Source organism: Pinus tabuliformis, chromosome Q (genome assembly GCF_031772625.1).
Source record: "Pinus tabuliformis cultivar Carrire ecotype Pingquan chromosome Q, CPIR1, whole genome shotgun sequence".
NCBI classification, from domain to species: domain Eukaryota; kingdom Viridiplantae; phylum Streptophyta; class Pinopsida; order Pinales; family Pinaceae; genus Pinus; species Pinus tabuliformis.
The window spans coordinates 948674256-948689669 of record NC_142296.1 but is presented as its reverse complement, the minus strand read 5'-3'; the positions used below and the strand labels follow the sequence as shown (position 1 = coordinate 948689669).

The window sequence follows — 15414 nt, the reverse complement described above, 5'->3', positions numbered from 1 at the left end:
CTAAATTTAATAGGGTTTTTGTTAGATAATAAGTGACTGAGCAAAGGGTGTAAGACACATGGATTTGAAATGTCATAACATGCATGATAATGAATTGATTTAGTCTTTCGATATTTTTGAATGGTATTTTTTTAATTATTGTTTTTAAAAAATTTGAATTGATTTAGCTTTTCATATGTTTTAAGGGTATTTTTTTGAATTATTTTTTAAAGAAATTTGACCATAACCTGCAGTGATCACTAAATCTAAATCTGTATTTGTGTTGGTTAAAACAATTTTGAGATGTAAAATAAATTAGAAGTGGAATTTATTTCATGTATATATTTAATTTTTAATTTAGTTTTATTTAATGAGATTTTTTGGAAGTTTTTTAGGTGGGGTTTTCCGATCTAGTTTCTCTAAAATCCAGAAAGAATTTATTGAAATCACAAATTTGATCAGTAATCTCTGCACAATTGACGGAATCCATATATAATCAAAAATCCAATTTAAATAACACAAATCAAAATTTGAGCTAAATTCCTATACCAAAATAAAAAATCACACTAAAAACAAACAATTCAATGTGATGGCTAAAATAGGCCATGTCGGCCATGTCGGCTGCCTGCTAGGAGTGGCCTTCATGTGCAGCTCTGGGCTACATAGAAAGTTTCCAAGTGGGGTCGTTCTTTTACCAACGAACAATGATTAACAGGGCTGCTTTATATCAGATATCTCAAATCGCCTGAGGTTGCACAGGATCCTATTAGAGAGGCAAGACGGAGGCCTAATTGTGGTATTTGAGGGGATTTGAAGGCTTGAAAATTCAAAGGGCCAACGTGGGTACGAGGCCAGAGATGGATATTTTAAACACAATGGCTTTGGGTTTCATTTTTCTCTGCAGTATAATCGCTTTGCTGCGCTGGAATGAAGTTAGATACGGCAAGAAAGGCCTTCCTCCAGGCACCATGGGATGGCCTCTCTTTGGAGAAACACCTGATTTTCTCAGATATGGTCAACAATTTATCAAAAACAGAAAGGCCAGGTGTGTTGTATCTTCCTTATTTTACCTCTTACCAGTTAAAATTTACTGTGATCTGCTTGAATTTTGCTTGAATACTTGTCAGTGCTATAATATGATAAAGGCTTTCCTTTATTTGCTGGTCATGATTCAGAATTTAGTGATAGGAATGGGAGAGAAGCTTGTGGGTTTGGATGTGGTGGTAAAAATAAATATGGGACGTGTGTTGGTTGCAGATATGGAGATTTGTTCAAGACTCACATTCTAGGATGCCCGACGGTGATATCGACGGATCCAGCTCTCAACAGATATATCTTATTGAGTGAAGGCCGAGGACTAATTCCTGGATACCCGCAGTCTATGCTTGACTTATTGGGAAAATGGAACATTGCTGCTGTTCAAAGCGATCTTCATAAAACCATGAGAGGAGCCATGCTCGCATTGATCAATCCCTCCATGATCAAAGGCCACCTGCTTTCTGATATCAACGAGTTCATGGACATACATCTGCAACATTGGAATGACCGCGTAATCAATCTGCAGGACAAAACTAAAGAGGTAGCGCTAATTTTGATAAATGAATCTCAGGATTGTGAATGCTTCTTTTCATGAATGAATTAAAGTGAAGAAGTTTATTATCTGAGAAATAAGGTTTAAATTTAATTTGATTCCAGATTCTGGAAATATTTCAAAATCGGATGGACAAGAGTATTGTGTTACTTCTTTTTAGGCTATCAAATTTAGGAATCTACAATAAAGATGGCCAAGATTCTGGAAATATTTCAAAATCGGATGGACAAGAGTAATTGTGTTATTTTTTTGGCTATCAAATTTAGGAACCCGCAGTGAAGATCGCCAAGAAATAAAATAATGAAATCCCAAGGACCAGGAGAAAAAGAGAGTAAAAATAATTGTTAACCTAGTTCTTCCCCATCAAATTTAGGAATCTGTAATAAAGATGGCCAAGAAATACAATAATGTCCAATAAATAATAATAACTATCCATGATTCGGTGGCTGCAGATGGTTTTGCTTTTGTCTTTACAGCAGGTAATGAGTATCAAGTCTGGTCCGAAGGCAGAGGCATTTTTGTCAGAATTCTGTAAACTCGTGGAAGGAACCATTTCCATGCCTATAAATCTTCCTGGTACCAGCTACAAACGTGGTTTCCAGGTATGTAAATCACCCCCAAAAACCAGTAATGCGTTTCTACACACCAGAGTTTGGCAAATGCTGTGAACCCTAAACTAGAATATGCATTAGTGGTGAACGTTTTAGGTGGATTTTCTGGAAACTTGAAGAATAATCAATCACCCGTACTGCTCATTATGTGCAGGCAAGGGAAAATATCCTGAGAATGTTGAGAGAAGTGCTCAAGGAAAGGAGGGCTTCCATGGACACTTATAATGATATGATTGCAATGCTTCTCAATGACAAAGAAGAAGAAGCAGATGGCGCATCTGCTAATTGCAAGCTCACAGATGAACAGATCTTCGATTTACTAATATCTATTATCAATGCTGGCTACGAAACAGTTTCCACCACAACCATGATGGCTGTCAAGTATCTCCATGACAGTCCCGAGGCTCTCCGAGAGCTTAGAGTGAGTATCTCTCAGATCTAAGGCTTTTGTTCTGAATATATACATAAACCTGACTGTCTGCTTGCAGGAAGAACACCTAGCAATTCAGAGGAGAAAAAATCCGGGCGAAACTGTCAATTGGGATGACTACAAGTCTATGAAGTTTACTCAGAGTGTATGTGAATCATCATAAACCAGATTTGTTTCCAGAGGGGTTTTAGGGGGCAAAATTTGATACTAGACTATTTTGTTAGGATATATTATATTCTTTCATTTGGTTTAAAAGTTTTTTTTTGTTAGGTATAATATTTAAATTTTAAAAAAATGCCTTTGCTTAAATATAATATATATATTTTAGTTTTTTTTTAAGTTTTTTTCTTTTTTTTTCTCAAAAACTTTTATCTATGTTAGCAAGAAATGAATTGATATTTTAATCTCCAAGAGATTAAAAATAGTTTATGGTACTATTAGTTCTTTATTTTTAGCTTTTTGTAATTCAGTCTTTTTCTTATTCAAATTGATTATTAGTTCTTTATTTTTAGCTTTTTGTAATTCAGTCTTTTTCTTATTCAAATTGATGATGAGCTGACCCAACCTTCCAACAATCTCCTTGCCAAAAAGACAATGCCAATGCCAAGAAACCGGTGCTAACATATTACCATAACTTTATATATTGCCATAATTTTTCTCTGATGTCTTTGAATGCATCACATTCCAAAATGAAATGTTTTTCTGATTCTATTGCCAAATATTTTTCTGATTCTATTGCCCCAGACCTGCAAAATATACACACTGATTCTCTTAATTTTTTTTAGACAAGTAATATATGAAATGCTATTTGAATAATTTTTCAAATCAAAATAGTAATCCAAAATATTATAAATAAACCTCATGTTTAAATCCTTAAAATTTTTTAGTGAAAAATACCTTCACTGAAATTTGATTAACAGATTTTGATTGCTTACCTCGTTGTTTCTTAAGAAGCTTTCATTGATTGCAGGTGATATATGAAACGCTGAGACTTGCAACTGTTGTAAATGGGGTTTTGAGAAAAACAACTCAAGATATGGAAATGAAAGGTTTCATGATTCCCAAAGGATGGAAAATTTATGTTTACATGACAGAAGCCCATCACGATAATTTTCTCTATCCAGACTTCTCCGCATTTAACCCATGGCGATGGCAGGTGCGTATGTAGTTGTTGCATTTAAATCCAATGATATAGAGTAGTCACACAGGGCTAATGTGTATAGCTCTATTCAGGAAAAGAACGGTGACTCCGTCATGTATTTCACGGCTTTCGGAGGAGGAAGCAGGCTGTGCCCAGGCAAGGAATTGGGTTTAGTTCAGATATCCATGTTTCTCCACCATTTTGTCACTCGCTACAGGTAATAATCTATTCCACAGCATTTATTATTGTTATCTCATAATGCCCATTTGATAAATCTGGTAACTCTCGTCTCTTCTGTATAAATTTTATTATTGACAGATGGGAGGAGGTCGGGGGAGATGAAATTTTGAAATTTCCCAGGGTTGTGGCTCCTAAAGGACTTCGCATCAAAGTATCAGAGTACTGAATCAATGAAAATGCCACAGTGCATCAACCATGGGGCTGTTTCTCTCAAATATACTAAATGTCAGGTATAGAATATCTAATTTTATGTTTAAGCTCCATGTATATCTTCTCTTGAAGAAAGAGTAACTATCATCAAATACATACGATTACATGGATCAATTTTGAAGAGATTATTCTACCTTGTGATGTGAAACAATTTAAAACTGTTGATAAAATGAGATATTTTTTTCCCTGTAATAGAGTTTTTTTCCCTGTGATAGAGATTTCTAAAAAGCCATGTTTGATTAATAGCTATAATCAAATTAAGGGGATTTGGAAACCACAAGTTACATCGAAAATGGAAAATAAATAAAAAAAGGGCCCACCAAAATGAGATTATTCTTCATAATAGCTAAAATCAAATTAATGGGAATTGGAAAATGAAAAGTTAAAATGGAAACAAAATTGAAAACTGCCCCTAAAATGAGATTATTCTTCCTTGTAATGAGATTATTCTTTATAATATTTAAAATCAAACAAGTGAGAATTGGAAACCTGAAAATTAAATTGAAAATTGCCTTAAAAATGAGATGATTCTATCTTGCTATGAGATTTAAGATTAGATTTTAAAACCAGATTGAAAACTCTTTGTAAAATGAGATTGCTCTTTCTTTGTCACGCACCATTACAGATCTATTTTTTTTTTTTTTTTTACCGCCGTAAAAACATGCATATATGTTTCATTGGATCTTCCCATCGCAAACAAGTTATAAACATCATTATTGTCGAACAATATAACAAGGAATACTTTAATATTAAAACATTCTTATGTTTAATGTATACTCCTACCCACTCATACAAAAGTCGATAATGATTCACTATTCCAACATCTATCCATGCCCATGATTCGTTAACGATTATACAATGGTTGACTCATGATATGTCTCGAGTTTAACAAGCGGTTTACAATCAAAGGTATGTACATAAGTGATATGAGCGGTACTTCAATCATAAATGTTTTTATGGCAATTTCTATATATACGTGCTGGTTTATATCACCGAGGTTAGCTGAAGCCGCGAGTCCTGTCCGGCTCTGACGCTCACCCAGCTGGCCTGCTTTGCATCGTCCATTTGGCACGATGAACGGCCGGCCACCAGATTGCCATGTGCCTCCGCGTGCTCGGTGCTCCAGGAGCCATACGGTCTGTCATCTCTCGAACTTACCATTTCACAGTTGTTTCCCGGTTCAACTACTGGTGATTGAACGATGGAAACGAGCCCGCCCAAATCAAGGGCTGTCGTTGAGCCACGAGGCAGTGGGTGCTTTAAAGGTTTTTATTGTGTGGTTAGCTCTTTTAGCTTGTTTCTCTTTTCATTGATGAGCGACCTCCTGTCACTCACAACATCGTGGCGCTCCACCTTACTCTGAACCCCTTACCTCCAAGTGGTCTGGTGCACAGCAGAATGCCTCTGCCTTCCATCACCGGGTCAGGTATTGACTTTTCTTTATTCAAGTTTCTGCTCTTCTCATTTTCATGCTCATGTTCTACACAGGTTTTTGAGCTTCACAGCTCCGGTTATGGTTACGATTTCTTCTAGTTTTGTATACATCTTTCTTCGGCGATTTTTTTAAAAAGATCTCTTAGTTTCTAGTTATGTTGATATTCTCAGGAGGAAGGCTCGATTGTTAAACCAGCGGCGTTGGAAAGCCTTCTCCGCTTCTCTGCCATCCCATGTCTGGGTAAGAATTTTATGTATATAATCATAGGCTCGTATGGCTTTTTCTGTGGCAATGGCTGAGCCGCTGTCCGTCTAAACAGGATGTCGGGGCCTGCTCTTGTTTTGAAGTCCCTCCGCCATATACAGGGGTTTCCTCCCTTGGGAAAATTTTACGTTTCTCTCTCATATTTTGTTGTTTGTAAATTGTCTGGCTTCCCCGCCAGCATTCAGGAGAAAACCTCCGTTAAGAGGCGCTGTGTGCCCAACTTGTATTATATAACTTGTTTTACTTACAATGGACTGTTGATCTTGAACGCGGACGAATGCTTTCGGTTGAAATAATGTTTTGTTTATATGATACCGTTTTCGGTTTAATCTTGGTTAAGGAATTGTCACTGGTTTACACGGAAATCTTTATCTGGCTCTAGTACTATATTTCGATGTATTCTAGGCGCTTGCCTTCTCTGTAGCTTTTACTATGAATATAAGCTTGAATACTTATCTCTGTTCGTTTTTCCAGTGTAAATTCGCTTCTATGGTTAAATCTTTTTGTATCAACTGTTCTGGCAATAGAAGCCCCCGCTGGCTATATATATATTTAAGCACAGCTTCGGCGATTCTTTTCAGAGCCGGGGCATCTGTTAATATGTGTTACGCATGCATGGTGGTTACGGCTCTTCCTCCGTTCCTCGGTGACAGGGGTATTTCCGTCAGTTTGTTTTTCTTTTTGCATGCTTATATATATTATGTTAAATGTTAAAGCTATATATTTGATAATGATATATTACTTCGAAGTACATGCTCTGTTCCGTAGACGATTCGATTGGCCTGCGATTTTTCCTTGGTAAAAGGTCTGGGTAATTCCGGGTATTTATTGTTGTTCTCGGTTCAAAATATAAACCCAACGCTTATGCACAGCGTTGAATTCTTTTTGTTCCATACCCATCTGGGTTACAGAGAATGGCTTACACAGTAATCTTTTCCTGTTTAATATTCTTTCTATCGCTTATGCTACAGAGATTTTGATTCGATATGTTTTCGCTTTTGTTCTTTGATTGAAAAATCCAGTCCCATCCCTGTCAGTTGCGCAGAGGCTAGATTTAAAAAAAAAATGATTGAATCGTTTCCCATTACCTTTACTTGCTTATCAAAGACCTTAAAAGAATTCCACAGGTTTAAATGAACTCTTAAATGCTTTAGCAAGCCGTACCTGAACAGCAACAAACCTTTTCGTAGCGCTTGTCAACCACCCAACCGTAGGAAGATCCTCCTCGATCTTTCACCCCCAAGCACTTTTGCAGATTTTCACTGTCTGCAAACCCTCTGGTTATGCCAGAGTCACGCTATCTGATCCTAACCAGACGTAGCGGATTCAGGAAGCCTCTCACTTCCAACACATGCTATCTGGTCACTACCAGACATAGCACTTAACCACTCCTCTGCCATCTGATCTTTACCAGACTTGGCATTCCCCCTTTTCCTCCTGGGGTCTCAACCGTCACATGAAGGTAGTTAGGTTTTTCTCTTGTTTCAACTACCTGAACAGCTACTAACAACAATTAATCACATACTTAAATTAAACAGCAGTAGCACAATTAATTATCATAATAATTAACAGCAATAACAACAGAGTTATTATAATTTACCAAACAGAGTTTTAGTTCACAGTTAAATTTATTGTCTTACTTAACATTATCGCTTCACTAGGAGCATTACATCTCCCCCTCCTAAAGTTCAACATCGTCCCGATGTTGCTGTTCACCCAGAAACAATCCGGGATAAGCTTCTTTCATACTCTTTTCATCCTCCCAGGTGGCCTCATCTGGCCCAAAGTGCTGCCATTGCACTTTAACCTGGTTGATGACTTTTTTCCGCAGCTCGACTCTTCTCCAATCTAGTATGTTCACTGGCTCGACCAGGAACTCTCCTTCCGGTTCCACCTGAAACACATAATATTCAGATTAGCTGTTTTCTAACATTCCATTTTGGTTTATGTTTATCTTACAGCATCTTCTTACCTGAATGTCCTGCCAACTTATTATGTGTCTAGGGTCATAAACATATTTCTTTAAAACGGATACATGGAAAACATTATGGACCCAGATATGGCTGGGTAGGGCTAGCTGATAAGCTACCGGCCCCACTCGTGCTAAAATCTGGAAGGGCCCACAAAAGCGAGGTGCCAATTTGGCACAAGAATTCCATTGGAGAGTACTTCTCCTTGCTCGGATTTTGACATACACATGTTCACCCACCTGATATTCTTTAAAGGTTCTTTTCCGATCTACAATTTTTTTTTTTCTGTCCTGAGCTATTTTTAAATTAGCCCGGACTCTCTTAACCATGGCTTCCATCTCTTCCAACATTTTAGGACCCAACATGAGTTTGTCTTCCGGTCCACCCCAACTGGATGGTGTACGACATTTTTGGCTGTAAAGTACTTCGAATGGACTCATCCACAAGGATGCATGATATCCATTGTTATAAGAAAACTCTACAAGGTGTAAGTACTCCTCCCATCGGGTAGGTTGTTGCATCACATATGACCTCAGCATGTCTTCCACCACCTGATTCACCCGCTCAGTCTGCTCGTCAGTTTGCGGATGATAAGCGATGCTGAAATTCAATTGAGTCCCCAGACCTTCTAACAAGGTCTTCCAAAAAGCTGATGTGAATTTAACATCGCGATCGGATATTATAGTTTTTGGCAGCCCATGGAGTTTAAATATGTTCTGCATGAAAACATTTGCGATTTGAGCCGCACGAAATGTAGATTGAACCGGTATGAAGTGAGCTGACTTACTGAGCTTGTCTACTACAACCATTATAGAGTCATTGTTCTTTTTGGACTTTGGCAACCCCGTAATAAAGTCCATGGTAATAGTCTCCCACTTCCATTCTGGTATGGGTAATGGCTATAGTAAACCCGCAGGGTGTTGATGTTCAGCCTTAACCTGTTGACATTCTAAGCATCGCGCCAGATATTCTACCACATCCCTTTTCATGCCTGGCCAATGATACTCCTTCCGAAGCGAGGTGATTAATTTTTGATAGCCCGGATGTCCCGCATAAGGGCTTTTATGATATTCATCCAGAATCTTTTCTTTAATACCGCTCTGATTGGGTACATAAATTCTTTTCTGGTAACACAGAATTCCGGCTGCATTCAAATCGTACCCTTGTTGTATTATGTGGGTATTTAAATTCTGCACCAGCTGCTTCTTTTGTAGGTAAATTCGATCTTGTGCAGCGGCCTCTTCAATTTCTTTGTCAAGGGTGGACTGTCCTTCACTAATACCAATTTCATAAATGCAATGCACTTTTCGACTCAGTGCATCAGCTACCCTGTTCTCTTTTCCTTTCAGGTGCTTAATTTCAAAATCGAAATTTCCCAAAAAGTCCACCCACCTAGCTTGCCTAGCGTTTAAGGTTGGTTGACTAAAGTAGCTAGTCAAACTATGGTGATCGGTCATCAGCAAGAATTTTCTTCCCACCAAATAATGGCGCCACATTTTCAGCGCATGAACTACCGCGGTTAATTCCAGATCATAGGCAGAATACTTCTGCTCATGTTCCTTCAATTTTCTGGATTCGTACGCGATCACTTTCCCTTCCTGCATTAGCACCCCTCCTACGCCCTCTTTGCTTGCATCTGTGCAAACTACATACTCCTTTTCTGGGTCTGCAACACTCAGCACAGGTGCAGTGGTGAGCAGGTTTTTGAGCTGTTCAAAGCTCCGTTGACAATCTGCTGTCCACTTGAATATCTTTCCCTTCTTTTGCAAAGAGGTGATAGGATATGCAACCCTGGAGAAGCCTTCCACAAATCGCCGGTAATATCCAGCCAGCCCCATGAAAGATCTGATATCTGCCACGTCCTTGGGTATTGGCCATTCCATTATAGTTTTGATCTTTTCGGGGTCCACAGCTATACCTTCTTTTGTAATGATATGTCCCAAATACTGGATCTGTTCTTTATAAAAATCACATTTGCTAAATTTACCATATAGCTGATGCTCCCGTAGTGTCTGTAACACTATTCTGAGATGCTCCTCATGCTCTTTAATATTCCGGGAGTATATAAGTATATCATCAATAAAGATTAACACGAATTTGTCTAGGTACTGATGAAATACATTGTTCATCAAGCACATAAATGTCGCAGGTGCATTGGTCAACCCAAAAGGCAGTACCACAAACTCGTAGTGCCCATAACGAGTTCGAAAAGTTGTTTTGGCTATATCCTCATCCTTAATTCTGATTTGATGATAGCCCGACCTCAAGTTGATCTTTGAAAAGATTGTCGCCCCCTTCACCTGATCAAACAGTTCATCAATGCAGGGTAGTGGATATTTGTTTTTAACTGTCAATTTGTTCAGCTGTCTATAATCTATGCACATACGGAGAGTTCCATCCTTTTTGCTAACAAACAACACAGGGGCTCCCCAAGGGTATACGTTGGGACGAATATACTTCTTGTCCAACAACTCTTGCAGCTGCATCTTTAACTCAGTTAATTCCGGCACACTCATCCGGTATGGTGCTGGGGATACTGGGGCTGCACCGGGTACCAATTCGATGGTGAAATCCAAATCTCTTTTGGGCGGCAGCCCTGGTATTTCTTCCGGAAATACATCTGTAAAATCTCGCACTACTGGTATACTCTCCACAGTTGCAATTTTATCTTCAGATCTAGCATACCCTACTTGTACTGCATATATTTGACATTTCTTCCGGACACTTTTAACTAGCTGTGAGGCCGTAATTGGCCGGATCTGCACCGGTTTTTGGATACCTTGAATTTCCTTTTCCTTTCCCAGTTCATCTCGATAAGAGATTGTTTTTGTCTTGCAGTTTATTACAGACCACCGCTTTTCCAACCAATCCATTCCTATTAGCACATCATATGAACCAAGAGGGAGTACATTCAATTCTGTTATTACTGTCTGACCGGCTAACCTTAGTGGACAGTTGCTGACCTTAGCCAGCACTCGTCTTTTGGCCCCGGTGGCAAGCTGTACTAACCAGGGATTTTTAAACTTAATAGTTTGCAAACTACAGCTTTCCACGACTTTGGGACTTACATAGCTTAAAGTAGCTCCTGGGTCTACTAAAATGGAAACAGTTCGATCAAGGATCTTACCTTCAAATTCTATCATTGTTGGCTGGTAATCAGCTTGTCGATCCTCAAGTGCGGCATTTATTCTGGGTATGGACCGAGCCACGTCTCCCACTGTGGAGGCTTCGTAAATCTGGGACACCTGATCGCTTTCCTTCCGGTGAGGGCAATTTTTAATATAATGGGGTCCGCCACAACCCCAGCACTGAACCGATGGCCTAACTGAGCCCTCATTATCAACTCTAACCGGCTGTTCACTGTATTTAGATTCAGCAGGTGGCTTAAATCTGATCTGATTTTTTGATGGGTTTCTATCGCTGGCCCCTTTCGAGAATCCCTTGTGAAAATTGTTGCGAGTTCCCTTAACTCCTACAGTCATTCTGCTGCCCTTTTTATCCGCCCAGCGCTTCCCTGAATTTTCTCCTTTTTGTTTGTTCTGTTAATAACATATTCTAGCCTTCCGAATTGCTTCGTCCATCGTTTTCGGATTATCAAATTCGATTCTTTCCCGCATTGCCTGGGGTAGGCTGCTAACAAACCGCTGCACCTTAGCCTTTTCCTACCGAATGTACGGTACATAGCGAAGCAGGAATGTAAATTTAGTTATGAACTCATCTATGGTCTGCTGTCCAAGCCGCAGATCATGAAATTCTCGTGCTTTTTCATCATAGAAGCATTCTGTCAGGTACTTTTCCTTGAAATATCTTTGAAAAGTCTCCCAAGTCACATCTTGCTCACTCACCCCCCACACCATTTTGACTTCTTCCCACCATAATGTAGCCTTGGCCTGCAGCTGGAAGATGGTCAGCCGTGCCTTAAGAAGGTGATCATACTCGTACACTTGGAAATACTTGTTCATATTGATTAGCCAAGCCTCTGCAGCTTCTTCTGATTCCCCATCGAAATGGGGTGGTTTAATCTTCCGAAACTTCCCTTGTAGTTCTATCCGCGGTCTCTTTGGAGTTTGATATTCAGAAGCGTTAATAGACTTCTCTCCTCGCGCCTCCGCCCTTTCCTCTGCTTCCTCCTGTTCAGTGTGATAGCTTTGTTCATCTGATACTCATGTCTGCTCAGGCCTAGGATGAGACCACTGTTGATGTTGTTTATCAGATAAACTTTTTAGAATCCTCTCTTGTTCCATGTTTAGTCTTGCGTTGTCCTCACGCAAACGGGCCATTTCGTCCTTTAGCTCCTGGACTGTCCTCAATATAGTCAAATCAGTGTTGCGGCCTTCCTCTCCCAGTTGTACCCATATCTCAGGATTCCCCTGAGGGTGAGCAACGTTATCTGGTCGATCCAAATTTCCATGAGGAGCGCTACTTGTTCTCCTCATTCTGCTGTCACCTGAACAAAATTAGCTCATTCAACAGATGTAATTTTATATTTCAATATACTCCTTACTTGCTTGTTAGGATGCTACTTATGCATTGTTGTCTCTATTAAAATTAACCCGAGGTCACAGAGTTGTAACCTGGGCTCTGATACCAATTTGTCACGCACCATTACAGATCTAAATTTTTTATTTTTTTTTACCGCCGTAAAAACATGCATATATGTTTCATTGGATCTTCGCATCACAAACAAGTTATAAACATCATTATTGTCATTCAATATAACAAGGAATACTTTAATATTAAAACATTCTTATGTTTAATGTATAGTCCTACCCACTCATACTAAAGTCGATAATGATTCACTATTCCAACATCTATCCATGCCCATGATTCGTTAACGATTATACAATGGTTGACTCATGATATGTCTCGAGTTTAACAAGCGGTTTACAATCAAAGGTATGTACATAAGCGATATGAGTGGTACTTCAATCATAAATGTTTTTATGGCAATTTCTATATATACGTGCTGGTTTATATCACCGAGGTTAGCTGAAGCCGCGAGTCCTATCCGGCTCTGACGCTCACCCAGCTAGCCTGCTTTGCATCGTCCATTTGGCACGATGAATGGCCGGCCACCAGATTGCCATGTGCCTCCGCGTGCTCGGTGCTCCAGGAGCCATACGGTCTGTCATCTCTCGAACTTACCATTTCACAGTTGTTTCCCGGTTCAACTACTGGTGATCGAACGATGGAAACGAGCCCGCCCAAATCAAGGGCTGTCGTTGAGCCACGAGGCGGTGGGTGCTTTAAAGGTTTTTATTGTGTGGTTAACTCTTTTAGCTTGTTTCTCTTTTCATTGTTGAGTGACCTCCTGTCACTCACAGCATCGTGGCGCTCCGCCTTACTCTGAACCCCTTACCTCCAAGCGGTCTGGTGCACAGCAGAATGCCTCTGCCTTCCATCACCGGGTCAGGTATTGACTTTTCTTTATTCAAGTTTCCGCTCTTCTCGTTTTCATGCTCATGTTCTACACAGGTTTTTGAGCTTCACAGCTCCGGTTATGGTTACGATTTCTTCTAGTTTTGTATACATCTTTCTTCGGCGATTTTTTTTAAAAGATCTCTCAGTTTCTGGTTATGTTGATATTCTCAGGAGGAAGGCTCGATTGTTAAACCAGCGGCGTTGGAAAGCCTTCTCCGCTTCTCTGCCATCCCATGTCCGGGTAAGAATTTTATGTATATAATCATAGGCTCGTATGGCTTTTTCTGTGGTAATGGCTGAGCCGTTGTCCGTCTGAACAGGATGTCGGGGCCTGCTCTTGTTTCGGAGTCCCTCCGCCATATACAGGGGTTTCCTCCCTTGGGAAAATTTTACGTTTCTCTCTCATATTTTGTTGTTTGTAAATTGTCTGGCTTCCCCGCCAGCATTCAGGCGAAAACCTCCGTTAAGAGGCGCTGTATGCCCAACTTGTATTGTATAACTTGTTTTTCTTACAATGGACTGTTGATCTTGAACGCGGACGAATGCTTCCGGTTGAAATAATGTTTTGTTTATATGATACTGTTTTCGGTTTAATCTTGGTTAAGGAATTGTTACTGGTTTACACGGAAATCTTTATTTGGCTCTAGTACTGTATTTCGATGTATTCTGGGCGTACTTGCCTTCTCTGTAGCTTTTACTGTGAATATAAGCTTGAATACTTATCTCTGTTCGTTTTTCCAGTGTAAATTCGCTTCTATGGTTAAATCTTTTTGTATCAACGGTTCTGGCAATAGAAGCCCCTGCTGGCTATATATATATTTAAGCACAGCTTCGGCGATTCTTTTCAGAGCCGGGGCATCTGTTAATATGTGTTACGCATGCATGGTGGTTACGGCTCTTCCTCCGTTCCTCGGTGACAGGGGTATTTCCGTCAGTTTGTTTTTCTTTCTGCATGCTTATATATATTCTGTTAAATGTTAAAGCTATATATTTGATAATGATTTATTACTTCGAAGTACATGCTCTGTTCCGCAGACGATTCGATTGGCCTGCGATTTTTCCTTGGTAAAAGGTCTGGGTAATTCCGGGTATTTATTGTTGTTCTCGGTTCGAAATATAAACCCAACGCTTATGCACAGTGTTGAATTCTTTTTGTTCCATACCCATCTGGGTTACAGAGAATGGCTTACACAGTAATCTTTTCCTGTTTAATATTCTTTCTATCGCTTATGCTACAGAGATTTTGATTCGATATGTTTTCGCTTTTGTTCTTTGATTGAAAAATCCAGTCCCATCTCTGCCAGTTGCGCAGAGGCTAGATTTAAAAAAAAAATGATTAAATCGTTTCCCATTACCTTTACTTGCCTATCAAAGACCTTAAAAGAATTCCACAGGTTTAAATGAACTCTTAAATGCTTTAGCAAGCCGTACCTGAACAACAGCAAACCTTTTCGTAGCGCTTGTCAACCACCCGACCGTAGGAAGATCCTCCTCGATCTTCCACCCCCAAGCACTTCTGCAGATCTTCACTGTCTGCAAACCCTCTGGTTATGCCAGAGTCACGCTATCTGATCCTAACCAGACGTAGCGGATTCAGGAAGCCTCTCACTTCCAACACATGCTATCTGGTCACTACCAGACATAGCACCTAACCACTCCTCTGCCATCTGATCTTTACCAGACTTGGCATTCCCCCTTTTCCTCCTGGGGTCTCAACCGTCACATGAAGGTAGTTAGGTTTTTCTCTTGTTTCAACTACCTCAACAGCTACTAACAACAATTAATCACATACTTAAATTAAACAGTGGTAGCACAATTAATTATCATAATAATTAACAGCAATAACAACAGAGTTATTATAATTTACCAAACAGAGTTTTAGTTCACAGTTAAATTTACTGTCTTACTTAACGTTATCGCTTCACTAGGAGCATTACATTCTTGTTATAAGATTTGATTATTGGATCTTGTAATAAGATTTGGAATGAATTTTTTAAACCAAAATGGATTTTTTTTTTTAATGAAATTATTTTTCACTGTAATAAGATTTGTAATAAATTTTTTTAATTAAACATATTTAATTAATGGTTAAAATTATATTTGGAAATTTGAAAATCTGCAT

The 15414-nt window shown here is 39.3% G+C and overlaps 1 protein-coding gene across 1 annotated transcript; it reads left to right on the top strand.

The window, feature by feature from the left end:
- The first annotated feature begins 575 nt into the window (after positions 1–575).
- On the top strand, positions 576–4330 carry LOC149222627 (cytochrome P450 85A1-like). Its single transcript, XM_089385526.1, has 8 exons — positions 576–1024; positions 1237–1558; positions 2023–2172; positions 2336–2602; positions 2670–2756; positions 3582–3767; positions 3845–3969; positions 4071–4330. The coding sequence occupies exons 1-8, from the start codon at positions 837–839 to the stop codon at positions 4156–4158; spliced, it is 1413 nt and encodes a 470-aa protein (XP_089241652.1). The 5' UTR covers positions 576–836; the 3' UTR covers positions 4159–4330.
- Positions 4331–15414: the final 11084 nt, after the last annotated feature.